At 35.9% G+C, this 26487-nt stretch overlaps 2 protein-coding genes across 8 annotated transcripts in view; both read left to right on the top strand.

Annotated features, from left to right (window-relative positions):
• LOC122565919 (low density lipoprotein receptor adapter protein 1-B-like) overlaps nt 1–8808 on the top strand; it is a 33932-nt gene extending 25124 nt beyond the window's left edge. For all 3 annotated transcript variants that reach the window (XM_043722454.1, XM_043722453.1, XM_043722452.1), the window contains 5 exons: nt 1336–1529; nt 2930–3042; nt 4437–4678; nt 6431–6588; nt 6714–8808. In XM_043722454.1, the coding sequence (XP_043578389.1) occupies nt 1336–1529; nt 2930–3042; nt 4437–4678; nt 6431–6588; nt 6714–6899 (893 nt within the window). In that variant the 3' untranslated portion in view covers nt 6900–8808. The remainder of the gene's footprint in view (nt 1–1335; nt 1530–2929; nt 3043–4436; nt 4679–6430; nt 6589–6713) is intronic.
• A 2053-nt stretch (nt 8809–10861) lies between these two features.
• The window catches only part of LOC122565918 (beta-1,4-N-acetylgalactosaminyltransferase bre-4-like), a 38367-nt gene continuing 22741 nt past the window's right edge, over nt 10862–26487 (top strand). For 2 of the 5 annotated variants that reach the window (XM_043722448.1, XM_043722449.1), the window contains exons 1-2: nt 19178–19956; nt 23196–23239. The gene's annotated coding sequence lies outside the window, so the exon portion shown is untranslated. Of the gene's footprint in view, nt 11467–19177; nt 19957–23195; nt 23240–24419; nt 24441–26487 lie in introns of those variants that run through there. The other 3 variants (XM_043722451.1, XM_043722447.1, XM_043722450.1) reach the window with 3 other exon arrangements.

Here is a 26487-nt window from a genome sequence, read left to right on the forward strand (position 1 = left end):
TATTGAACGAACGAAGTTAAAATCCAAGTAACACAAGACAAGTAGAAATTTCTCGAGTCACGATCAAGGGATGTTTTAACAACTTTCTGTTTATTCTATCTATTCTATCCGAGGAACTAAAGGAAACAAAAATTTATCTAACGTACCATATGGTATTCTTTTTAGAAACTTGTGACATTTATAGAGAAGATTCGTTTCGGTCAAAGAATTCTGGAGAAACATCGTTAGGAACATCTGAAAGTATCGAAACCGATTTTCCTTCGGCGCAGAAATGTCTGAAGTAGAAAAAATTTCTCGTTCTACTCTTGAGGAACTTTTACAGCTTCTCCAAGGAATACTTTTGTCGTTTGCTCTATTGCACGATGCCACCATGATATATTTTCTTGCCTTCTACGTGAGAATTGCTCGTAGAGTTTTAAAAGTTTATGAAGTACAATAATACCGAGAACTGTTCTCTCGAAATACAAAAATGGTTGTTCGTGGAAGATTGTTGAAGAATGATAAGAATACACTGCGTCCCGTATAAAACTACACTAAAATTTCAATTTTTATACAAGTTCGTGATACAAGATACAACACGATAAAATCCGATTACACGTATACAATACTAAACAGCTAAATTTATTAAAAATAGAGCAGATACCTCAAGAAATTTATACTCTGTATATAATAGTTTCAGGTCAGAATAAAAATACAACATATTGTAAAACCATGTCCGAAACCGTTCGAACGTAAATCAAATATTTCTAATTATCCTATCTGTTCTCAAAGCTCCTTCATAATTGGTACGTAACACTTGATACAATTCGCTTGTCGAATGGAATCGGTCAATCCTTGGGTGATCGATAGAAGGTGTCCGAACTGATAGGAGATGCATCAAACGAGAATACCGATTGCACGATACTATGAGCATCCATTATTGGCACACGTGCCATTCCCGACACGACGCGGTCAGAGAACGAGACTGGTTTACGTAGTTGTATGTAGCAAGACTAATGTTACACCGGTCATCCCCCATTCCATTTACCGACGTATTTATCTCCAGCGAGCTGTTATATGCTCGTATATACCTGTTTCGATTTGGAGATATTTTCCTTATCTGTTATTTTATTCTATTATTCGATACATTAGTGTTTGTACGCATCTTCTTAATGTATTAACCGGGTCATTCATTAACCAGAAACTCCTATTAATAAATTAAAAATCTTACAATGTTCCGAAGAAGAAATGTGTTTCGATTTAATTCACAACGCAAATTAATGACTATCAGCGGGGAGGCAAACGAACGAATGTTGTAAGATGAGTTTGTATAATGTGTTCGACGTTAATTTGCAGAACTATGCGAGGAATGGGCTCTAGCGAATAGTCGCGAATGCGTAGAGGGCAGCGGTTCTGCCGGTACAACGCACGATGAATCTGAGGATGCATCGGAAGCCAGGTTCACCCTCAAATATTTAGGTAGTACCCTCGTCGAAACACCCTCGAGCGAAGAAGCTACGGCTGAAGCCATCAAAACCGTCATTACTATGGTAGGTACACTTTGATCCATGACTTTTATAATTACACGTTAACAGGCTAAAGCGTTTGTGTGTATTAGTTTGCATCGCGAGAAACATTTCCCCGAGCAAAATTGCTTTTTGCAGCTATTTCGAGCGCGATCAAAACGTTCTTGAAACGGGCGAAGAAGACGACATGTAAAATTACGCATAAATTTCCCCGGTGTGCAACCTCGGTAGCACCTAGCTCATTAATTTCTCGACGAAATAAATTACGACGTTAGATAAGATCGATAAACGTTCTCGACTTGGCAGCTAAAACTTGCCGTTAAACCTTATAGAGATCAACAACAAATTTACTTTCTAAACTTTTTTAATTTTAACTAGCGATAGTTCAAACTTCACCCTCGATGCGCTACTTTTTCTGTATCATTTTAACAAAGTGATTGATTACAAGGGGCATTTCACTTGTATATGGCACCGATCTATCCATTGTTCTACGATGCAATTAAACGAAGTCAATACATTTAACGAGTTAATTAATTTGGTTTAACGCGAAAGTTAATAGCTTCGTTAATGACAAATTTTGTCCGTTTCCCTTGAATAATTCTGTCCGTTTTCAACGATGTTCCGCGTAAATTAGATTTTTCCGCTTTATTAAACGTCAAATTATTTATAACCCTATCCTCTATTTTATCGCCCTTCTGGGAGACATAGTTACCGTACAATATGTACAAACCAGCTGTCTTCAAATTTTTTAGAGGATTCAAGCCAGTTTAAATAATCTTTTGGGGAAGTTAATTCGATGATTTTACTCCGACGTTTATTCTGGCCGAGTTTCACGATTACATTACTGCAAAATGTCACGGCAAGTTTACCGTTGCTCGAGAAGATATTTCGTTTCTCGAAACAGAATTAGCCCTCTTTCTTCTCGTTTACTTTGAACCGTGTTTCTACAGCGAACTGATAAAGCCGTTCATTAAACAAATATATTTCTCCTGTGACGATAATTACAGTGTCCCAAGGCACTTGGGCCAAAATGTTCATTCACCGATGAAACAAAATTCGCCTCCCTTCGTTTGTGCCAACAATTTAGCTTCACGGTGTATATCTTCATATATTAGGTGGTCCGAAAGGTTTCTTTCGTTTTATAAGGAAATAATGGATGCACAACGTTTTCCGTTTTATATTATTTTATCGAATTACGTACGATCCATTTTGTTCTATCAAAGTAAAGATCACACCGTTCGACAGATTAGGTTTCATGCTTGTATAAAGATGCATCGTTGTAAAAGACGTGTCTGTAAAAGAAGGACACTTTTCGGACAACCTAATATATATATTAATTACTTTTTTAGAATTGACATACAGAGAGTTTACGAAATTTTATGATGAAATTTTATGGTGAATGAAACGTTCTTTTAATATTGCAGGCAAAAGCAAGCGGTAAGAAGCTGCAACGGGTCTCTTTAGCTGTGAGTTTAAAGGGTATTAGAATGACGGACCTTGCCACGGAAGAAGATCAGCTTCAAGTGTCTATATACAGGTACATATGAAACAAGACAGAACTCCATGAACGTATCCGAAGCATTTCCTGCTTTGCGAAACGCGTATACACACGTCAGTCACGATTGGAGAGCTGTAATCGGACGAAACCGGATTTGTTGGTTCTGGCTTGTTGTACATTTCCCTTTGCGTCAGCCAACGTAATATCCGATATTCAGGCTAAAATATATTCGAAATATCGCGCAATGGCGACTAGCAAACGTTACGTGATTCGATTCTGGAATATTATTCTCTTTGTCAATTTGAAACTATGATTTCCCCAATGGATCTTTCGATATCTGAATTCGTATCGAAATGAGAAACCGTATCGTTGTTTTTCCTCTATTTTTTAACCTTTTTGCTTGTTTTTGTGATTGTGTTTGCATCGTCAAAATATTCCCTTCGGAAACAATCATATGGAAAAACAATTACAACCAACAATGCTATTTGTGTTTTTAGTTTTGAATATTTTAATAAACGAACGACTTTTCTTCGATACTTCTGTTTGAACAACACCGTTAGAAATAGATTGAAGATAAGAAAAAGATTGAATATGATATTAATATCATTTCAATTACAGTCTTTTTACACAATTATAATGCGTTCAAAAAACGTTCTGGTTGTAACATGAAATTTTACGGTTCATAAAAAGCGAAGAAACGTGGTAACGACTTAGGCTATATATTTTCTTAATCACACGACATCCTCAAGTTTCACTGTAATACACCGAGGCTGTTAATGCCACTTTAATTAACTCTTGGTTCATATAAACGACTAGAATTCAAACACGATTAACAGATAAAATTTAAAATTATGGAATATCGCTTCAATTCACACAAGACATCCTTAATATTTACTCGTGTTAATATTATGGTATAGTTTTATTTTACAAAAAGGCACCTTTTATTTTAATGACTTTTAGCGACTTTTAAGAGAGTTTGTTATCTCTGAATGATCGCCAGATTTTTGTTCTTTAATCTCGCGCAGTTTAAACAATAATTCGAAATGTCCTTCACGTGTGCTTTCAGAGAAACTTTTCTTTATAATTCCATTGTAATTCCTTTGATACGTATTCCTTTGTTGCGTAGCGAGAATAATTGCATATTCCTGGTTTTCATACATTTTTACAGTTCGCGAATATTCGTGTTTCTCGTTTCATCAAGACATTCACGTTATAAAGGCCTCGGTTGTAATTATAGCAATTATGATAACTGTATTATAATACTATTACTTAGTACTGTATAGTACTACTTAGTACTAGCAGTTGAAACAATGTTATGCTCTGGCATTTGTGTAAATTTTAATGAAGAAAATGGTTGTAGTAAAACATGCCGAGGAATCATAGTTTCCTTTAAAATTTCTGTTGTGTATATACGCATAAGAAATTCTTTTCAGAATTTCATATTGTTCGGCGGACGCCGCTCACGATCATGTGTTCGCATTTATCGCAACAAATTTGAACGAAACTATGGAGTGCCACGCGTTTCTCTGCCCCAAAAGAAAAATGGCGCAAACGGTAACGTTAACTGTGGCTCAGGCGTTTAACACGGCTTACGAAGCTTGGCAGCTGTCCCAAGCCGATCCTAGGATCCATCACGCTCAAGATAAAAGCCCCTCGTTAACTGATGATAGGAATGGTAGGTAAATTATTTATTCTTTATCGCAATGTTTTAACAATACCACGCTGCGTTGGATACATTAAAGCACTACATTCTGTGCATTTCTGCAATTTTTAATTTCCTGCAAATGTTGAAAATCCGTAGTCTGCACATTACCAACGATTTATATCGTATAGCTTTTTCTCTTACACAAAGTTTTCGCAACAAGATAACCGATAACAATCCTATAACTAAGAAATAATCAAATGATGAACCGAATGATGAAGTTTGTTACACGAGGAAAGAAAGTCAGCTTCAATCTAGAATCTTCTGATCTGTTGTAAAAGTCGGTGCATCGCGTCGGTGCGATGCAGTAATATCTATGTGGTTGTGCACTTAACTCTCCGAGAGTGCGGATATTGCGGAGAGCTTCGGAGAAGGTTACGAGTGCACCCTAGGAAATTGTCCGGTAATATTGAACCTTGTGCGCACCGAACTACAACGCCGTGGGAAGCTAGAACAATTACAACTCGCGTGTTTCCTTCATTCGCCCAAACATTGTCGAGCACGTTCTCCCCAATGAGAATTAGCTATGATTATTCCTTCGATAACTATTTACGTATTAAGTTATGAAATTTTGAGACGGAAGTTATGGTATTAAGGACAGAATTTTATTTAAATTAGGGAACAAAAGTACCTGTACTCAAATAGGCATCTACTGAAGAACGAACACTATTCGAATATCACGCATTCAAAGAGTTTCTAACTCGATGCCCATGATTTTTGCAGAATTTTACATACGAAATGATTGACTTCTTGTAGAATCACCAAACAGTATATTTCAATTATTTGTTCAAGAATTGACTAAAGATGTATTAAAATTCAATAGACGATTAATTGACGCATTTAGGTATTGGTTACCACGAAATTTTTTAAATGTTATTGCTAGAAAACCAAGTACGACACTCTTATGAATTTAGAACATTTCTTATGTTACCTACTACATATTTTAGAAACCAGGTGGTCTTTCTCAGAATGTTTTGTTATAAATTCTATTAAAAGCTCGTTTCGTAACTTGTTTCTCTTTTGGAGATATTTAATTGTAATAACTAGTAATTTTTCATAATCAATTCTATCATATCATAATAACAAAATAATGATACAGAATGTAGTCATTAGTTATCAACACATAACCCTTATTTGTAATTTTCTTGTAATTAAACTACATCTTGTCAAAAATGAAGAAATATCCAGGTATTTTCGAATGGCAATGCGAGCGTAAGGATTAAAATGTAAATCAAAGCAAATAGTCTTCGGATTGAGACATTTTTTGTGAATGCGCAGGCATTGGTCTAGTGGTACGTCCTGTAATTAACGAAGCGTTTCTGGTTCAGGGCTATGAAATGTCTCGGAGTTACCAATTAGCGATAAGCGAGAAATCAGTGTTTGTATGCGAAGATTCTACTTGCACATCACAAAGACTCGTGGATACTGGTGTACATGTGGGTCGATAATGAAAGTGTATCTAGGAGACCGTACCGTAGAGTTGCTGAAACAGGTTCTATTTCGCAATCTATGTAAACTTGATTTGATAAACCATTATTTATTGATTATTCCACGTGCGAAGCGCTCTGACAAGGAACATTATTCAATTGATGATGAAATCGCGACCTTGTTCTTAATACGCATTGAAAGAGCAACATTACAAGACTCGTAAAAACATTTTGAAAAATGTTATTGCATTTAGGAATTAACTGTATTAAATATTCTTTGATTATTTTTCGTTTTTAGAAAACAACGAAAAAAAGAAAAACGAAGAAGAGGCAAAATCCGTAAATATAGTTAACGAACAGAATAAAGACAATGCTCAGCGGCGTAATGCGAACGATACGCCAAAAAATCTTCTAATTGATTTGTCGAATGAGACTAAAGCAACCGGAAATTCATGGGTAGGCAGTTCATTTTAATGTGTTTCACGTACTATCATTATTATAATTACATTTTTTTGTTATATAAAAATATTTCAATAAAAATACTTCGACGTACGAAGATATTGATGTTTCGATATTTTTAGGTTTGCTTCGAAGATGAAGATGGTAAGAAGATACAGAAAAAGAGTAACGCTATTAGCATTCCCATGACGACTTTGAGACACAGCACGACGTCTGCGTCGCACCACGTTATGCCGAAACCAACGACAGGCTTCAAAATTCAAAATGCTTGGGGTGAATCGAGATCTGTAGACTTGATGTGCTCGTAGCAGGCGTAGCCTTCGGCCGATAGCTTCCGAGACGTGCCATTAATCACCGATCTCTGGAAGCATCTATCGAATAACGGCCAACCGAGGAAAATCAAGCAATAGACTAATTACTATCGTCGAACTCACGATATACCATTAAACATCAATGAATCGACTCGTTGGAAGAAATATCTTGCAGCAAATGCCATTTCGAGAAAAACAAGATGCTGGTCGATCGATTCCAACGTAACGCTCGGCTGATTTCTAAACAAAATTTCCTGTTCTGTTGTGACAAGACTACCGAATACGCTTACCGATATTTTACGAATATCACGGAGTCGACGATTGAATGGTGATTTTTGTTGTGGTGATTTTTCCATACATTTTACGTCCTCGGAGAACTATCGATATCGAGCGGTGCTCGACAAAACAAATAAATCGACAGAAAGTGGGTTTTGTTTCATCACCAAGAAATGGGAGCAATTTTTGAAACCTTTTTGTATGATGCCTGTATCCGTGCCAATTCTTTCACACATATCGTATACAATTTTATATTACTGTATCGTGTGCGTGCGTCTACAGCAAGTTTTACTATTTTAACACTATATGTATACCAAAACCATTTATTTCCGAACGATTTTGCGTAAAATCAAAGGATACTTAAGAGACGACATCAAATTGTCCGATCATCTATGACGAAACAAAACGAATTCCTATAATTCTCATTAGATATAATTGAATTTTATTCGTTGTTAAATAGCTGGGCTATTTCTTAGTCGGGCGTTTATAAATTTGTTTCTACGCGAAAAATGTATTTAGAGCGTATGTTTACGATTAGGTAGTGACAGAGAACATACTAATTATACGATATTAATATCGTTTCTTATGTTGTAATTTCTAAGAAAGAAATATGTTTTGATATTAATTTTTGTCCGTTTTCCCCTTTTTTGTTAAAAGAGAAATTAGTAGAAATTAGTTTTATTTTTTTGAAATACATACTGATAGATATTGTCAGTAAGATGATCTTAGTCAAGTTTATGAAATAAGAGTAATTTGACATTAAAAACATGCATTGGTACGTATACTGTGAAAGCATGTATCTATTTAACACGTTCATCATCAAAATTCGTAGATAATTTATGCGGAATTTACATTGAGTGTAAAGTATGTCGCTTGAAGGGTTACTCGCGATCTCTGAACTACACGTCTATCTACGATAACATATTTGTGATTAATCGCGAATATAATTAAGCGGTCAAGGAGATGCTTTCAAGAGTTTCAAATCAGACTTTGAGTTGTTGCAAGTTACAATCGTTATCGTATCGTTATCATTATATTTTAAAGCTTTTTAAAAGAACTCTTCCTTTTATCGCAAGAATATAATATACACCGCATTGACTTCTTTTTACAATATTTGAGCAATTTTATATTTATGTCACATGAAAAATCGTATTCATCCCCGGAGAACGATAGCATTTATGACGTACGATGTTACATTATAGGTATACGAAAGTTTGTTGTCTGATAGTTGAACGTAGTCGGCTATTTTCGTAGGAAATTCGATAGATGTATAGCGCAAAATGATATTATACAATCATTGCTGTTCGTAACATTCACACTTATTTGTGAATCGATGTTAAAAATGCCGGCCGATTTGTAGCTAAACTTTAACGTTCAAACCTTGTCGAGCTTCGTGTTCGAAAACAAGTTAGGAAGCGATACGTATTTGTTGTTGGATTGTTTCGTTGATTTGTTAAACAAACTATAGGAGTAATTGATATTTTGTTGGTGAAAATTGCCAGTAATTTTGTATGGTCATAATACGATCGGCGGGGTGCGTTTTTGCAGTTGTGCCACGGTTGTGCAACGTCGCTTAATATCACTAAGTGTTTGAATATAATTACACGTTAAATACACTCATACATATCCAGTCGTACGTTATCATTGAATAATTCTGGCCTACCCTATTTCCTCGCTCTTGATCTTAATGACTGAATATCTACTTTAAACATTGCGTGTGTTCTTGTAGATTTTACAGAAACGTATTAGCTATTTACAGTATAGCTTTTATTGATTTTATGTTTCATAAGAATGTTTCTCTGCCTCCGTAAACACATTAAAGATGGCGATAGATATCAGCTGCAAAAATAAAATATTCTAATGTAGATATGAGAATAGCATCTTTTTAATCAAATGGAAGTCATTGTACTGTTAATCTTAATCTAAAATAATTCGAATAAAGTTCTCTCATTAAATAGCTGTACTACGTACCGAAAGATTACACGATAAGGTAGTTTGCTATCTTACTGCCACACTAGATGGAGACGCTTACACAAAGTAAATTCCTTTTCCAAAATTGATTATATTAAATTATATTAAACGAACTGATTGCAAATGCTATTATCAAGAGCTCTAGCATAACTGAACTAATATTATTAGCAAAATTTTGCAAATTACCGGTGCTAATCAATTCTTTTGTATAACTCTAACAAGTTTGACAATAAAGCAAATAAAGTCGCGTTGGTTAATTTTACAAATTGCAAGCCAGCTGATTGCACCATTTGGGGTAAATAATTTTAGAATAAAAATTGGAGTAGGTTAAGTTGAGTTATTACGTATAGATATAATCTGGTGACACATGAATATGTATATTGGTGGGCTATTCAGAATGTAGCAAACATTGACTATCTATACGAAGCACAGGAAAGGACGTTAATGCAGAAATGTTTCGAGGTTACTCTATAGAGAGGAGGTAAACGAGCGCGTTTCAGACGAAGAAGAAGAGAGGAAGCGTAGAAAGCAAAGCCGGGAGGACGAAAGAGGAACATGCGCGTTGTGCGAATAGAAAGGGCTGCCTCGTCGACCAAAAGACGAAATAGACTGCTCTTCAATGTAACTACCTAGGCGCTGTTCGGTTCTATAGGTGTCCCAAATACGAAACTGCTTTTGGCCAAGTTTTTCCAAATCTAAACTTAACTCTTATTCAACATATTTAATTGCAGAAACCACGAAATACCCATTATATACAATAAAATCTCAATTATTAGAATACTGATTAACGGAATTAAATGATCAAACTTTAACAAAGGTCTATATCAGTATACTTGAAGAATTTTTTGAAAAATATTATTTTTGAAAGATTTGAAAAGGGACCTTGAGTGTTGAAACTTCAATAAAAGTCTATATATACAATTGAGAAATATATTTAATTAAATAAAATAAAACGCAATGATCATTTGAGATACTTTTATAGGATTTTCTAAATGAAGCACGTAAAGCAGAAGCTCTGTTCGTAAGTATCGATCGAGGCTCAAATAAAATAGTCTGACTGTGCAAATTTAATCACGGTACAGATAATATGATGGCTAAAAAAATAAAAATACTATGTTCAAAGAGTTCAGTATCAATAGAAGCGTGGAACGATTCAAGGACTGACCGGCTACTGAATTCGAAAGACTTCCTTTAATAGATTTCCTCTCGTAGTACTTAAATTGCTTCCGAACGGTTGAAAAGTTATAATACTCGATGGTATTTCGATAAAAGTTGGATAAGCTATGAAAGAAACGAAGATCGAAATCATCACTTTAAACATTAAAAACGGTTTATTCTTTTATTCCTTCTACTTGTTTCAATTACAAGCACGACAATGTCACAATTTGTTGTTACAATTTACAAACACGATACATCGATTTCTATCAAGATAACGCGCAATGCAATTTCCAAGTATAATCGGTCGTTTAAAGCAAAAATAATGCTTCACTTACTGAGTTATAGTAGAATATGAGATCTCTTCTTAATTCTTTCTTAATTTACTTTCCTTTTTTCAAATTCACTGCCATTTGTTTGCATAATTACGTTCCCGCTTTTTAATCTAAAACGACAAAACGATCGGTCTATTAAAATGTAATACGAAAAATGGTGAACAGATGTCGCGTCAGGTGCATGTAAGAGTAACAGTCAATATGGCGTCTTTGAACAGTAATAAACCGCGTTCTCGTTTTTGACATGAAAAGTTACTAGCATCACCGCATGTAGGCGCTGTCGAACGTGTATCTGTCTCCGTGAGAGCTTTTCCCCAAGGATGTTCGCGGTAAAGAGCTTCGAAACCGGAGACTTGCGTCTTCCTCTATTGTCCAAGTTTCCCGCAGGATCGTCCAGCCGCAACGGCAGTGACTGGTCAACGGACAGTGATATCCTTCTTTCCTACGTGTCATCTCGCCGTTTATCCCGCAAGGACAGTGTCTGTTTTACCGTGCGATCGTGCTTCTGAGAAGGAGTGGAGAGAGCGTGCTCCTGCAAACTGTCCGTGTATAGTGCGAGTTCCTCGTCCTCTTCGACGATGTTTTTTGCCAAGAGATATCGATACAATCACATGGTTGACTGCCGTTGTTTACTTGATCATAATTCACCAAAATACTAATAACTAATCGGTTGACAAAATGCGTGCGATAACGTTGGAATTCACTGCTGAATCTGATGCTCATGGGCCTAGAATCTGATGTGGATTAAGGAAGCTGTGCTCGGTTGTGCAAGTAGAAAAAGTAGAAAAATCCCAGTAATCCGTAGCTACTGCAAGCATCGAACGATCGTAAGTACTTTGCAGTCGTAAAAACAAAAGACTCGCGAAACTGTCAAGCGGCTTCGATCGCGTCCTTCGCTATTTTTTTCCACTCATTCGCTCACGTGACAGCTGACGGCGAAAGGGCTGTCACGATGCCACCGAAATGACAACGTTTCTTCAACACTTTATAGATTTCTCGAAACTATTCACTATTTACGTTGTATATTATTACACCGTAAAATGGAACTTTTTTGCTCGATTTTGATATATGATTTAAATCTGCATCACCGATATGTAAATGGGTGTTTCCAGAGGTTACATCTGCACGCGAAATCGTTCCGCTCGTCGATATCGAACAAATGTTTACGAATCATGGTACAGAAATGAGAAAACCAAAGTATAACTGGTATTTATTTGTTGCATATATATGGCTCATTCTTTCTATGTATAATATGTGATTTCAGTGAGTCGGAAATTCGTTATTATGGGGCTGTAATTATATCTTTTACAGCTTTTTGCTCCATAATGAAATTAACATTTTTCGAAAGATTTGCATAATCTCCGGGATACGAATCGGAATAAATTTCCGTTACTTGAAACAGGTTAAGAAAATGGCCGTGAAAACATTCCAAAGATTTGGAAATGTCGTAAGATAACGATATCGCAACACATACTCCTGAGATATTAAATAAGGCATGCCAATGAGCGGAATCGTTTGTTAGACAAATAACGCATCCTTTATTCTTTATCGGCGCAGTCTCTTCAATGCGATCATTGTTGCCACGTCGCTATTGTATTCTTTCATCCATAGAGTACCGGAATCGTTTAACTGGAATTATTTCAGTGCGAGATGTTTTCGTTTATTGCAATCGAGGTTTAATTAAACTGCCGCGTAAGATATATTTTGCCTGTATTGATAAATTTGAAAGAAGAATCGCGATTCGGCTATTAGATTTAACGAATGACGACGCGACAATCAAACGAATTTATGGCTATTCCCAAAAATATTTGGACATGACAAGTAACAAAATTTAAATATCGGTACATACTTAGCACAGGCAACGGATCAAAAATATGGCAAGTCACATTTTCCTTTTTTTATACAAGAACCATTTTAAAATTCAATACATTGCCGTAGTATATAATTGACAGTACATGTCAATATGCAAAGACCGAAATTCAGGGGAATCCGTGCAAATCCACTCTTAACAACACATTAGGTTAAAACAATGGGGACCGTGCGTGCGATGACCTAAATGCGCGATAGTCCGCTTTTAATCTGCCGAGATGGAATGTACGCATCTATAAATGTCAGCTTGTCACGACTGACAGTAGGTCACCAATTTTTTAGTTGGTCTTTTCCCCTTACTCTTTATATTTGATCTACGTGATCGATTAGTTAGATTAGACATTCTCCACCATCCCACCACGAGAAAAGTGCAAATCAATCACGCGTATCTGTGTTCCTCTAAGTTTCTTACGTGGATAACTTTTTTTTATTGCACTGGATCAAACAAAGAATATAGCGTCTTGTGCACTGACCTGACTAAAACGTAACAGCAGGAACGACCTTGCACAACCAGTTGTTTGACGTTTCGAGGCATAAAAGAAAACCACGCAAAGGACACTTATCTTTGCTAAGCAATGTGCTAATTGCGTAGCGTGGTGTGATATTCAAACACAGATAACTAGTGGATTTCTTGCGCGCTCTAGTCGTTAAAAATTTCGCGTCCCAGTCGTGATGGACAAATTATTTATCGTAATTATTGGCTCTAGTGATATAAATATAGATGTGCTGCTTCGAAGTAGCAATATCAAACAAAAAAGATAAAAATTCAATCTCTCCAACAACAGATTACGAAAATAGCTCATTCCTAACTATATTTTATCTTCGAAATTAACTATTCTAATTCCTCGATTGCGAAGGATTTCTGTTTCTGTTCTAACCGGAATGCAACTCGCATTTCTCGATGCTGTTGCTTTCAATTTTATGCTATTTTATTAGAAAAAGGTTTGCCGGTAGTCTATAAATTTTCTACGTATAACCAAATGACATTTTTACATTGTGAAATGTACTATAAATTGCAAAATCGCATTTAAGGATTAAATACCGAATTATCGGCTTTCATAAACTAAAAATGCAATATATCACTATCTTAATACATCTCGGAATGGCATGAAATCGTAATCAAGGTCGCAGCCAATCGGTTCAATATAATTTATAATTATCACAATTATCTACTGCCTACATGGTGATGCAATTAGAAATTGTATATAAAATAATGCATGATAATTATTATATAAGAATTCTAATATCAGACAAATCTAAAAAAACAGACATAAAAATGAAATATACGTGCTACGAAAAATTGAGTACATTCAATTTATTCAATTAAATACTAATTATTTTTAATTAGTCATAGACTAAATGATTAAAGATGCTTACGACGAAGTCACGATAATTACGGCAAGAAATTCCATCGTGCTCATCTCGTCTCTCTTACCTTCCACCCTTCCGCGATAGTGCATTCTCATCACTTTACGAAACAGGTTCTCTCTTGATGGTACTGTAGACATTTTCGCTGTAAGCTTGTTTCCTTTGTTTTCCTCAACGTTTATCGTGTACAGATTATGATAAGAAACGAAATTGCTTTGTTTCGCATCTTTTTAAAGGTGTCGCTGTAGCATTCGTGTATTGCTTGTAATTTACGTTCGAAATACGCTACTGTTTACGAAGACACTTTCGGACACTTTTGTAACGACAGTACATGAATGTTAATAAAGTACATAATGAATAAGAAACTCGTGGCTGAAAAGAATATCTGTCATCTCTTTGTGGAATTGCACATATGTGTTTTTATGTTTTCGACCGAAGCATGTGTTAGCAGTAAACGAAGTACGTATCAAATGTTTTGTGATCTATATTAATTAGAGGCGAAAGATCGAGCAGGGCGAGGAAGAACATGCGAACATAATAGCAAACAAGAAAGAGACCAGGGCACCGATGAGTTATGAAGCTCGTAGCTCGTTTATTATCGCAACGGCGGGGTTAATCACGCTCCGTCTAACGATTTCCTTGTTAAACCGTGCACTGCTGACGATGCGGGGCGGGGGATTTGTGCTATTTCGCGGTACCTTTGGTAAGATGGCAAGTTAACTTTACTATCCTGAGTTTTGCGAAGCGAATCAACCGAAGAAGCAAGAAAATTGAAAGGAACAGGCAGGAACACCGTACTCTGGTATGCCGTAAAGCTATTTCACCGACTAGTTATCTGACTAATTAAGCGAATCCATAAATACCACATAACATTGAAAGATCATTTTAAAGAAATTTTGTAAACAGACTGGAGAAATATGGAACCGAATTTCATTGTTAGCATTTTTATTACTTTAGCTTTTTCATACCTTTACTAGTTACGTAAGTTCTGGTAAAATCTGGTGGATCGAAAGAAAAAATTCGTATAACATACTAGTGTTTCGTTGAAAAGATAAAACCCCCTCGCTGGCTTGCATTTCTACTACCATTTAGCTAGATTTAGCTGTATTTAGTTACAATTTAGCAAATGTTTCTAGCTTCTCCTTGTAGAGGAGAAGCTAACGGTAAATTCCGCCACATACAACTCCATGGCTTTCGAAAAATATGTTCCTCGTTCCAGGAACTCGCGCCTCTCCGTATATTACCTTAAACGAGTTTGCCGCAGATCGATGTGAACTACGTGTCTTGCATTGAAAGTTAAAGCTCTCAAAAATAGTTTTTCAAAGCACAGATGTATACTGTCCTCCTTAAATAAAAAACTAAAATATTTTACCACTTCGAAATATTCGAGAAAATTGAAGGTATATTATATTTCTGTGTCTTCTTCTTCATTCGATTTAAGGAACAAAGCATTGGCATTGTTCCTTGTTATTTTTCGTATCGCAATATGTAAATTGCATTTCTGTAACGACCAAGGATAAGACTGATGTTTGATATTGGTTGCGAGCAACATTTGACTCATAAATCTCGGAGCAAAAGGAGAAGCAATTTCAAGAGTGCTGTCATAACGACTTGTCATAAATAAACGTATCGATTGCTGTTTGGACAATTCTATTCGTATCGCGAATGCTATGATAGAATTTTTATTCGGTACAGATTTGCATCTTCCTTACGAAAACGTTATATAAGGAGTAAAGGATGCTTTACTTCGCTTTCTAGTTCTCTTCGAAAAAGTTGGAACATTGAAGGGCTGAATGCGAAAAATTGGAGAAACATATACATATACACACACATATATATACGTATATATAGTTCAAAATACTTAAATGACCATCTCTTACGTTAAAGGAAAATTATTCTATTAGCCGAACAACGTGTGTTATGATTAGATCGGATAATCAAGCTCCTATTGTACCTATCACTAGAATTCATATAACAGGAATTGATAATCAGATAATAGCATTCAATCTGCATGTATTTGGTTAATTGGGTATTAACTAAAATTTCGTTCCAATAAATAGAGTTCAGGTAAATGAAGTGTGTAATGACTATTATATCGTATCAAGTTATATGATACAAATCACATTACGATATGAACATAAGAGATCGTCGATTTCTTTAAACTTATTTTTAGCATGTTGATACTTGTGATAAATGTCATCAAACAGACATTACAACTATAATCATTGATTCTAGGTTTCTAATGCGAGTGCACATGCAGTGGTTATACATAGTTATTTTCTGTATTCAATGCAAAGCACAAAAGTAGTGTTGGTATAAATGTGTAATAGGAATATAGTGTGTGCAACACTATGCAAAACAGCGTTTCGGTTCAATTCTCGATATTACCTCTTTGAAATATGGTCCTTTCAAACGTAATTACACTTTTTACATACGCGCAACAAACCGTTACAAGTTAAATTGCTACTGTGAATGAACATTATTGCGATGCAACAAGATGTAGCAAATATAGGATTCTTAGTTAAATATGAAATACAATGTCACGACTATGCGATTACTTGGCAAATTCTAACGTTAAATAACGATTAACGGTTAGTCAGAGTTCTTGACAAAAGCGTTCAAAGTAATTTCACTCTTTGTAAAAGATTATTGTCGAGTAAATAACACATTTCCGATCTCGATTGGTTTCTGACAAACGAGAACGGCGTGAAATTAATTCCACGCGTGCTGGATCATCTCCTTTCAGTGCCGAGTACAAGCCAAGAAGTAGCTACTGATTATGATAATCTTCAATAAGATAAAAGAGATTATATAATGAACATAACGAATCGATAAGATGAAAGGTTATTGAACAATAAGAAAGCAATATAAGTAAATAGGAAATTTGAATGATCAGTGAATTTTTCGTTTGGCAGGATATTATTTGTATTTCGAAGGACTGCGATCTGCAGCAGGAATAAAGAGATTACTTCAATAGCGTTTTTATCTGATTATCCGAAAAAGAGTAGGGTGTAAATTGGCCAGGTTCCAAGATACCTCGTCAGCATTCACGGAGTTTAAGGGAGCGCAAAAGAGTATAGAAGCCAAGTCGAATGGGAATATATATTTTCCTTATCAGTTTTTGCACGGAGGGCTCGAACGGTAGCTGCCTTCCGTACTCCTTCCACGAGCACAGCAGCCATAGGTCGTCGGCCGAATTTAAAGGCTCTGTTACACGGATCAACGAGATGTTTTATGGGAGAGAGAACTAATTGTAGTCGATTAGCCTCGGGTCCAGTCGCCCCAAAATGAATCTGTCGCATCGATAACGAGAAACAGTAATTCCGAAGGATCTACTCAAACCGGCTGCCTAAATTATTCAAGTCACGTAGGGAATACTACGGAGACTCGATATATTTTGGCTGGTAACAGCGGAATATCGTGTTAGGGCAGTGCAGTTTGCTCGTTAAACATCCCGTAGGTTGCATGGTGCTTCACGGTAACGGAATATTCTATGAAACCGTTTAAGCTCGTTCCGAAATTATCGAGGGAACAAAGACACGGTACGTTAACCAATTATGTCCGCCATATATATTTAGCGGCCATTAAAGAAGTTACGCGGCGAAAATTCCGTAATGTTAAACGGAAGTAACTGGTGCCAATAACTTGATTCAAAGCGGCGGATGCCAGGTTCTATTGTCTTTCAGAAAGATGAGCGAGAGACGTCCTCTCATGCATCTCACGCCCGCGGCAAGAAGCTCTTCCATCTTTCCTTTTCATACTTAACACCCTAGTCATGCATAATACAACGTATGCGCATATGTCTGAGGAAGACAAGCGCATCGGACGCGAACTAGCGCGTTACACGTTGACACTACCGTGAGAAGATCGCAGTGCCAAGGTTAGCGCGAAATCTGCGTCTCGCCTGAAAGCAAATATAAAGATTTGGCCGTTTTAATTAGATTAGAAATATAATTGCGTAGAGAAAGTGAGATTAGCCTGTGTTTAAAAAATTATTCGGAGCTATAATCTTCACTGCGCTTCAACGATTCCAATTCACAGAACAGACTTATCTTACGGTTTAGAAGTATTTTAACAAAATCGTGGAGAAAGCCACGCGTTAATTGTGTAATACAGTGTTACACTTCGAAATCACTTCGAAACGCTACGAAAGATTAACGAAGAGAATTTTTATAATATCGACTAAAAATAGAACTATAGATATAAATATATTTGATATTGCGTATATGAATGAAAATTATGGGTACTCGTGTAACGGGTAGCCCGTATGTTTGGCATGGTTTGGCTATGCGCCAACAAGTTTGCAGGTAACGATATAACTGGTGATTGCTATATCTTTAAACTATACTACCGCTCAAAAGTACGTGAACAGTTGCTTACCTTTGACAGAATTTGATTTAGCTACAAAATTATAATACAAGTTGTGTTTGCTATGAATTCTTCAACTGATTTCGTTATTTAGATTTGATTTGGATACAATAAATTCCTTCATTTTTGTAAGATTAATATAGTATTGGAATAAATTAATGCTATAAACTGTCATTCAGAAAGATTGTGACTTAGTCCACTTTTCCTCTCAATGGCTTGTTTCACTCGACCGGATGTCCTATGGGCAATCTCGATTAAACTCCATTTTTAGGACAAGTTTGTACTTTTATGTGACTCGCTTTTCTCATTTAAATATTGTACAGGAAATGCAATGAAATTCACCAGACCGAAGATATCACGTGTCTCGGTATCATGCGTCCGCACGAACTTTAATTTTGTTTCTGCGATCAAAAACGTCGGTGTTCTGCGCCCACTCGTTCAACGATATTCATTATTCATCCTATCCTTCAGTCCTTTTTTTGCAAAGCCGCAGGCTTTTGTGATACAAAGCACGATTCGAACTTTTCCGAAATAAGTAGCTATATACATAGTACGCCGACTTTTTCATCGCTCGTTTACATCGATTCTTATGTTATCATTACAATGGACGCGCCTTTGCGTGAACGATGAAATGAATTTTTACTAACGCGACGTAGATGTACATTACCAGGTTTATTATGGTTGTACAATCATGTCTATGCTATTGGCGCGAATCTCGTTCGCTGTAACCATGGTCTAAAGGTTATCACGAACGGAGCGATATTTGTTCGCGCGAAGTTACAATGATCGAGATTCACTAATGTCGCGTGAAATTAACTGTAACCTTGGTCGATATTTTGCGGCGCATTTTATCAATGCATGCAAATGGTTTAATTAAAAAGCGCATTGACTCGTGTCGACTCGCAAGTGTCGACGGCGACCAATGTAGCGAGCAGAGCTCGCGCCTCCGGCCAATCACGCCTGCTGTCATTGACTCGGTCGTGCTTTAGGTCGACGTCGACGTCGGCGTCGCGTCGTTTCGCGGCCGGTCACCTCGCCAGTCTTTGCCGAGACGCCGCGCGGGTCGTATCCGTGTTTCTTTCGATCCTTCTCTGGGTTTTTCATTCACGAGACGCGACGTAACGCGAGGAGCTGGTTTTGCGATTCGGCGTTGTCGATGTACGACGCGGATAGCAACACGATCGCTAAAGAAGAAAGAGAAACCGAGCAAAGAGACAAGAAAAATTGGCAAAAGGACAAAAAGTAGCAACCGAGTGAACGAGAGTCGTGACTGCAACGCGGAACGTTGCAGTGAATGTCGAGTGAATGGTGACGAGATCTTGTAGGCTGACAAGGGGAGGGCCAAACGTGTACTTACGCGAAAACCAGTTGCGTTGAGAAGGTCAGTTACTGGCTCGATGCGGAGAAACGCTCGATAGAACCGATAGTTTTCACTGTGACCGTCCAGAGTATGCAAACAGGTAGTGCGTTTTCATTTGGAAAGAAATACGTTTTTCGTGATCGCACGCATCCTTTTTCGACTCGTACGAGTCACGTTTGAAGCGTCAAAGGCCAAGGTTGCCGGTTTCGCGTAGGTTTTAGTCGACGGACAGAGACGGAAAGAGAGAGCGAGGAAGGAAGGAAGCGAGTATCTAGCACGTGGGCGAGCACGGAAGAGTAACCGGCCTCTGCGCGTCGTCGTTGACACAAAGAGTAGAGAGAAAGTGGGAAAGGTAAGTGTTATATAACACTGAATACGAGAATGCCGATTCAAGGGGAACTGGCATTAACTCTTTTCCTTTTCTCGAGCATCTGTGTGAAACGGTTAAACCCAATCAGCGATTCACTGCTTCTGCTCCGATCGTGGTCTTACTCTTGGTTTGATATCATGCCAGTGTATTTATACTCAGTAATTTATATCCCAACATTTGATGTATCTGTTTTATTTGGGCACTTAAATTAACCTGTTATTCCAGTTAACAGTTGAAAATTCTATCGCATCGATAGTTGTAATGGTATTCGTGATTATATATAACATGGTGTTAATAGTTCAACTAAATTAAATGTTCTATTATTGCGATATTGCATTTCGTTAGAAAGTAAAGTGTTTTTCACGCCTTTCTTTTCCTTCAAAGCAAAATATGCATTACACAATCATTATATAATACGATTACGCTCGACTATTTGGGAAATTTGTTTTTCCAGAATTTAATATATAAATTAGTTTTAAGATTAGAAGATCGATGATATTATCACTGAAATATAGTCATGTCGTCTGCTGCGACGGCTACAACGTTTATGGATCGTGAAAAGGTTTGATAGAACTTTATATTATTTGCAGAATAAATTCACGGGTAAAATGAAATTAATTAGTAAATAACGAATTGCCGATGAAGGAGCAAAGAGTGAGAGAGCTGATTATTAGAACGACTTGACTGATTACATGACTGCCATTGACCTGCTGTCGCATTAGCTCAAGTGACAGTAGGTCTAACTGTCATAAATTGCAACGCCCCCAGAAATGTCACGGTATCATGACATCGGTGAATGTATGTGCTCGATACCGATACTTAAACAATAAATGATAACGTAGCGTATTGCTGGGTAGAGCTTATGTTGAAACAACGATTTGTTTTTCATCGGCAATTTTCAATGAAATATCTCTCTTGATTTGCCAGAGGCGACTGATATTCGTGACTGTGACTTGTCACAGCACGATATCGAAAGAAGTATATACATGTGTAGTTATTTACAAAAGTATTTGAATATCTATCATAAAAAGCTTCTATGGATATATTACGTATGTTATATAAAATTTGTTTAAATTTTATTTCTCATAGTTCTTGATGATATATTTGATTGAAACATGAAATGTATTCTTAGGTATTATACAGGTATTATGTAATTATATATTAGGTATTATGTAATGAGTAAATTGAATATTGTGTCGATTTATTAATGGTGAATAAATAAATTAACTACACGTGGTCGAGTTTTCTTCGTGATCGAATCTCAATCAAAAAGAGTAGCTAAATTTTGTCCATTCAGTGATGAATATTACATAAATGCGTTAATTCAGTTGAATAAATGAAATTCGGTTTCATTCATTTGTTCATGCGTTTGCTGTTTAAGTGTTCTCGATGATATAAAACATTTCGTAATGAACATAATTACCGGTCGATAGTTATTATTATCTTGTCATACTTATACACATGTGTACATAAAATTAGTTAGCTGATGGAAACGCAAAACCACATAATTGGAGATAATTGAATAAGAATTCCAGGAATCTATGATATTTATTTTTTAAATGAAGCGATAAACGTCTGTTAACGAACGTGAAATTCTATTAACTATTTATGCTTTGCGAAGTTCACATATACTTTGCCTCACATATACTTTGCCATATACTTTATTATTTAAGACACCGACATTATAACACGCGATCAACCAACGCAGCTATTCTGCGATCTCTCTGTGCATTTACAATTTGATGTATTCCAAACACAAAAATTGTTGGAACTTTTGATCTGTTGTCGTATAAGAACCTAAAATGTGCTTGAATAAATACCATAATTCGAGTTCCTTAGATAAACAAACGCGCAAAAACATTCAGCCGACGACGTATTGAGAGTCATTAAAATTCACCAGGCTGTTTTTATTCTGGGTTAATTAATCTCGATGTTATTCTTGTTTCACCATTTTCACGACATACAGGTTTTGTGCCTAAAACGATCTAAGTGCGTAGTAACGAAACGCGTTTTCATTTGCTTGGTTAGCTCTGTTACATTTATGCTCGTTTAAATGCTTTGAGTTGGTCGTTTTTATTCGAGAACTGAAATTCATCCGAGAGCGAGTTTCCATTTGCGTATCCTCAACTATATTTTTCTCATCTTTTCTCCCGTGTGTTGTGTTTTTCCTTTCTGGTATAAACATTAAATCACTCTTTAACGATGAAACTCATTTAATTTAGTTTCATGTATTAGCCATTCTGTGATTTACGATATTGATACGTACATTATTATTTATAAATTCTTATATTTTTTAAAGCCAACTTTATCATTCTTATCAGCCTTTCCCCCCTTTATCTTGTCATTTCTATCGAGTGCAATATTTCAAGAATATTTACTATATCTCAAGAAATTGGCTCTCGTTTTAATGCGTAAAGCGAAACAATTTCGCACTAAGTAAACTTTTTTCCTGTCAAGGATAGATTTGTATCGAGACGATCCCCGACGGTGAAGTGATACTTTGTTCATTTCATTGTCTGGTAACGTTGTGGTAAGCGTATATGTGCTTGGTTAGTTTAAAGGTCGATCGATTTTCGACTTGGACTTGCTCCAAATTCAAGCTACCGTAAAATCGCTTTTATCGCTATACGTAGGATGCACCCTTTACGTTTCATAAAGTGGATTCTGTTCGCTTGGACGAAAATATTTGGTAAATAGCAAGGATACCTAGTCGCTAGAAAGAATAAAAAAGAACGAAAATTGTTCGAGCTTTTTCAATTTAATTTTGTTAGAATTTGATCTATATCTGCTACAAATTTGTAATTCCAATAATTCACGTACAGAATTCAAAACATGTGACTTAAAAGAAGAAATAATATTCTTTGTTAGTAATAAAAAAAAGTTTCCACTTTCTGCACCAACTTAAAATTAATGTATGGTTACTGGTATATATTTAGACCAATTTTCCATAACTTCAGTTTATCTTATCTCTTCCTTTTATCTGTTATAGCGGAAAATTTTCCATTATAATTGCCTTATCATCGATATAACGTAGAAACTACTCATATTCAAGTTCATCGGTGAACATTGAATTTTTCATTATTTTTTCCGCCTGTCAGTTTATAATGGCGGTATTCATTATCTGATTACTTATTATTTATCTATAAGCGAGTAAGAATTGCTAAATAAGTAGAGGAAAAAAAAACAGAATAAATAAGAACGATTCGAGTTGTTTGTTTCAGTTGAAGAAGGAATATACAGTTGACGGCGTAATCGAATTTAAATTGTAAGTGAAGAAAGATTCAGTTCATCATAATTCAGCATGCGCTTTTACAATGATCTAATTCATTTCATTGATTACATTCGACATAATAATAGGAAACAAATTAATTTTTTGTCAGCTTCTAAGTTAACCCGTTTGATACCTCGCGCACCATATTTCCAGTGATATTATCTTGATTTGTTACTAAAGCCTGCGTATGGTGCAAATAATATTTGTATGTTCCATAAATTTTATAGGATCGGTGACATGTTCTCGTCCTCATTATTAACGCGCGTATGATTATCGTGACTGTACTCGTAGGATACGTGCAATTTATGGTAATGTGGTATTCTGGTGTAATTCGAATTTTCTTGTGTGACCGTAGTGGCGTAGTCGTGTTACGCATCAGGAACACGAAAAAAGAGAACGCCTTATTACGTATAATAAAATTAATATTCATTTTCATTACGTTTCTCTTCCCTTACGGATATTCCTATATCTCCATATATCGAGAAAAATATTATAGAGAGATAACAAATATTTAAAAAATAGTGATACCTGACTACGTGAAACTAAAAATATAAAAAATATAAAAAATGTATGTGTTTCACTCTGAAATATGAGGTACACATTCAGATATTTTTAAGTAACTGATATACATTCAGTGTAAAAGGTATTCGTACAGTAACTAATTTCAACAAAAATATTGTAGAACATCGTTCATTAACAAAATTTTAACAAATGAAAAATATGTATATATTCTTACAAGTTTGTAGAATAATTTAAAAAAAAAGTGAGAATATGCGATACCTAATTCTGTCGTGAAAATAAAGTATTTGTTATTTGTTAAAATTTTGTTACTAGACGAGGTTCTGCGATAATTTTGTTAAATTTAAGTATTGCACGAATACTTTTCGCACGGACGGTAGTTACTGAATTTACTGATAAGTAACGTTTAAAATTATCAGAGTAACAATTAAAGTCTATAAATACTGCTGGCGACCGACTACTGTATTTTTAAACGTTACTTATCTGCAAATTCGGTAACTGTATCAGTTACTTGAAAATACCTATTTGAATATGTATCTCATATTTCTGAATGAAACTCGTATATCTTGTATTTTTTATTCTTTTAGTTTTGCATAATCGGGTATTTTTTTTTTGATATTAATTTTATTTAATTCTTTTTAGATTAATCCTGTTTGACACCAGCGAGAACCTATAGGTAAATGCGCTATAATAAAAAAATGTCACATTTTCTTTTAAAATTTAGCGATTTAAGCACGTGAACGTTTTTTCCAGCTGTTGTATCTCTCGCCATTTTATTTGTCTCAATGTGCTACATAGCCTGTAAAGTTAGAATCGGTCAAGCCGTTTTTGAGTTACAAGAGCACAAACAAAGCTACACACATACGTACATTAAGACCGAACACAATACCATTCCTCTGTCGTAGTCGAATAAAAGAAGAATGTTAGTTTAGAAAAAAGTAGTTCTTGGATGGTTAGCTAATAAACAGATATAAATCGCACTAGTTCTCGTTTATACAGCTAGCTTGTGCACGTGTTTATCGCTGTAGACAGCACACACTAGGTTGTAATTCATAAATAATTTACGTGGCGAGTTAGGCAGTCACGCGATCTCGATCGTGTCATCCGGTTTTTATAGTGCCCCTATCGATGAAACCAGTACGAGAAGCACAACGTTTTGTCTCGTTGTCTTTCAAAGTTAGTGAGTAGCGCGGTGAAGTTAATTAGAATTTGATTGATGCTCAACTCATTTGTAGGAAAGTAACTGTATCCTCGGAATGTTAGTAATATTGAACATTATGATAAATCGCGGGATAAATTGGTTTCTTAGAAGGAACATATTTAACCGTTATCTCTGCCTCGAAGCATAGAAAGTATTATGGGAACACACGAGTAATAGATTGGGTACTTATAGTTCCGTTTGACAAACTGAATATCGCGACAAGAAACAGTAAACGCATTTACATGTACTGATATTTGGCATCGTGCCCAACGGTTCGACAGAAGTTGGCCATGTCCTTGCTTGTAAAGCTAAAGAAGCAAATTTCCCGAACGGTGCACGTGTAGTTTGTTTTCATTCGAAACGTTCGTGCAGAAACTTAACGCAAGAATAGGCTCCCGGTTGCTAAAAGTACTCCACTCGAGATGTCTTACATACTCGACGTTCGTGTATCGCGAATAAGTACGCGTCTATGTCATGATGATGCTACAAAAGCCCTTGAGCATATTTTGTGGTAACTACGCACGGCTCTGAGAAACAAATTGCACGTCCAACCAACCTTCGTGTCACGTTTGTATACGCAAGTTAATCCAATTCACGAGGGAACTTTATTTCCTCGGCAAAGTTCGCGACCTCTTCGAGCTAATTGCAAGCTGACCCTTTCGAGTCATTCGCCAGCCAACTCCGAAGACATATTATTAAGCACTCTAAATCGGTTCTTCTCTTCTTTCTTTCCTCTTCAGTCTTTCATTCGTTGACGTCTACTCTTTTATATTCCGATAATTTTAATCTTCCTCTTTTCTTGTCTGCATAAAACTTGTGTAATAAGTACACGTACTAAATATATACTACTACTGTCCATCAATTACTAATGAATTAATATTTGGAAGTAACACTTAAGTAAATATCTTTTTATGAGATCAGCGTGCTATAAATTCAATACTAAAAAAAATTACTGAATGTTCATAAGTGTAACAGTAGGTTTATATCATCGTTATTGTGGTTTACCGCTTATTTACATTGATAACTACATTGATAACTACATTTGATAAAAGTATATTTCCGCTTAATTCACAGATAACAAGTCGAATATAGTATACCTGTATATGTATACAGCATGTATACGTAACTACGATTATTGTACAAGTAATGATTTTAACGAAAAATGTTTCAAATAAACGTAGATGGTTTCGTAGGGGACATAATTTGAGGCGATTAATTTTTTTGTGGTAGGAGGCGTAGAGGATGTAATAATATGAAGATATGTTTTCTTTTATCTTCTTTCACGAAATTATTGGATATTTACTTTGGTTCATGCTTTGTCGGGTACCATCTTTAATGAGCTCATATTTATATGACGATGTTAAGGATACTTGTGCTGGAGCCAGTCATGCAGCATTGATTTTCTCATTCTGTTTTCGTTAAATTTTAAAGCTGCTATCAACCATCGACCACTGTTCTTTGATATATCTTCAAGAATCAGTCCGTTTGATTAATTTATTTCAACTGCAAATTTGTCGACAAT

The sequence above is a fragment of the Bombus pyrosoma genome, linkage group LG3 (assembly GCF_014825855.1).
Source record: "Bombus pyrosoma isolate SC7728 linkage group LG3, ASM1482585v1, whole genome shotgun sequence".
NCBI lineage: Eukaryota > Metazoa > Arthropoda > Insecta > Hymenoptera > Apidae > Bombus > Bombus pyrosoma.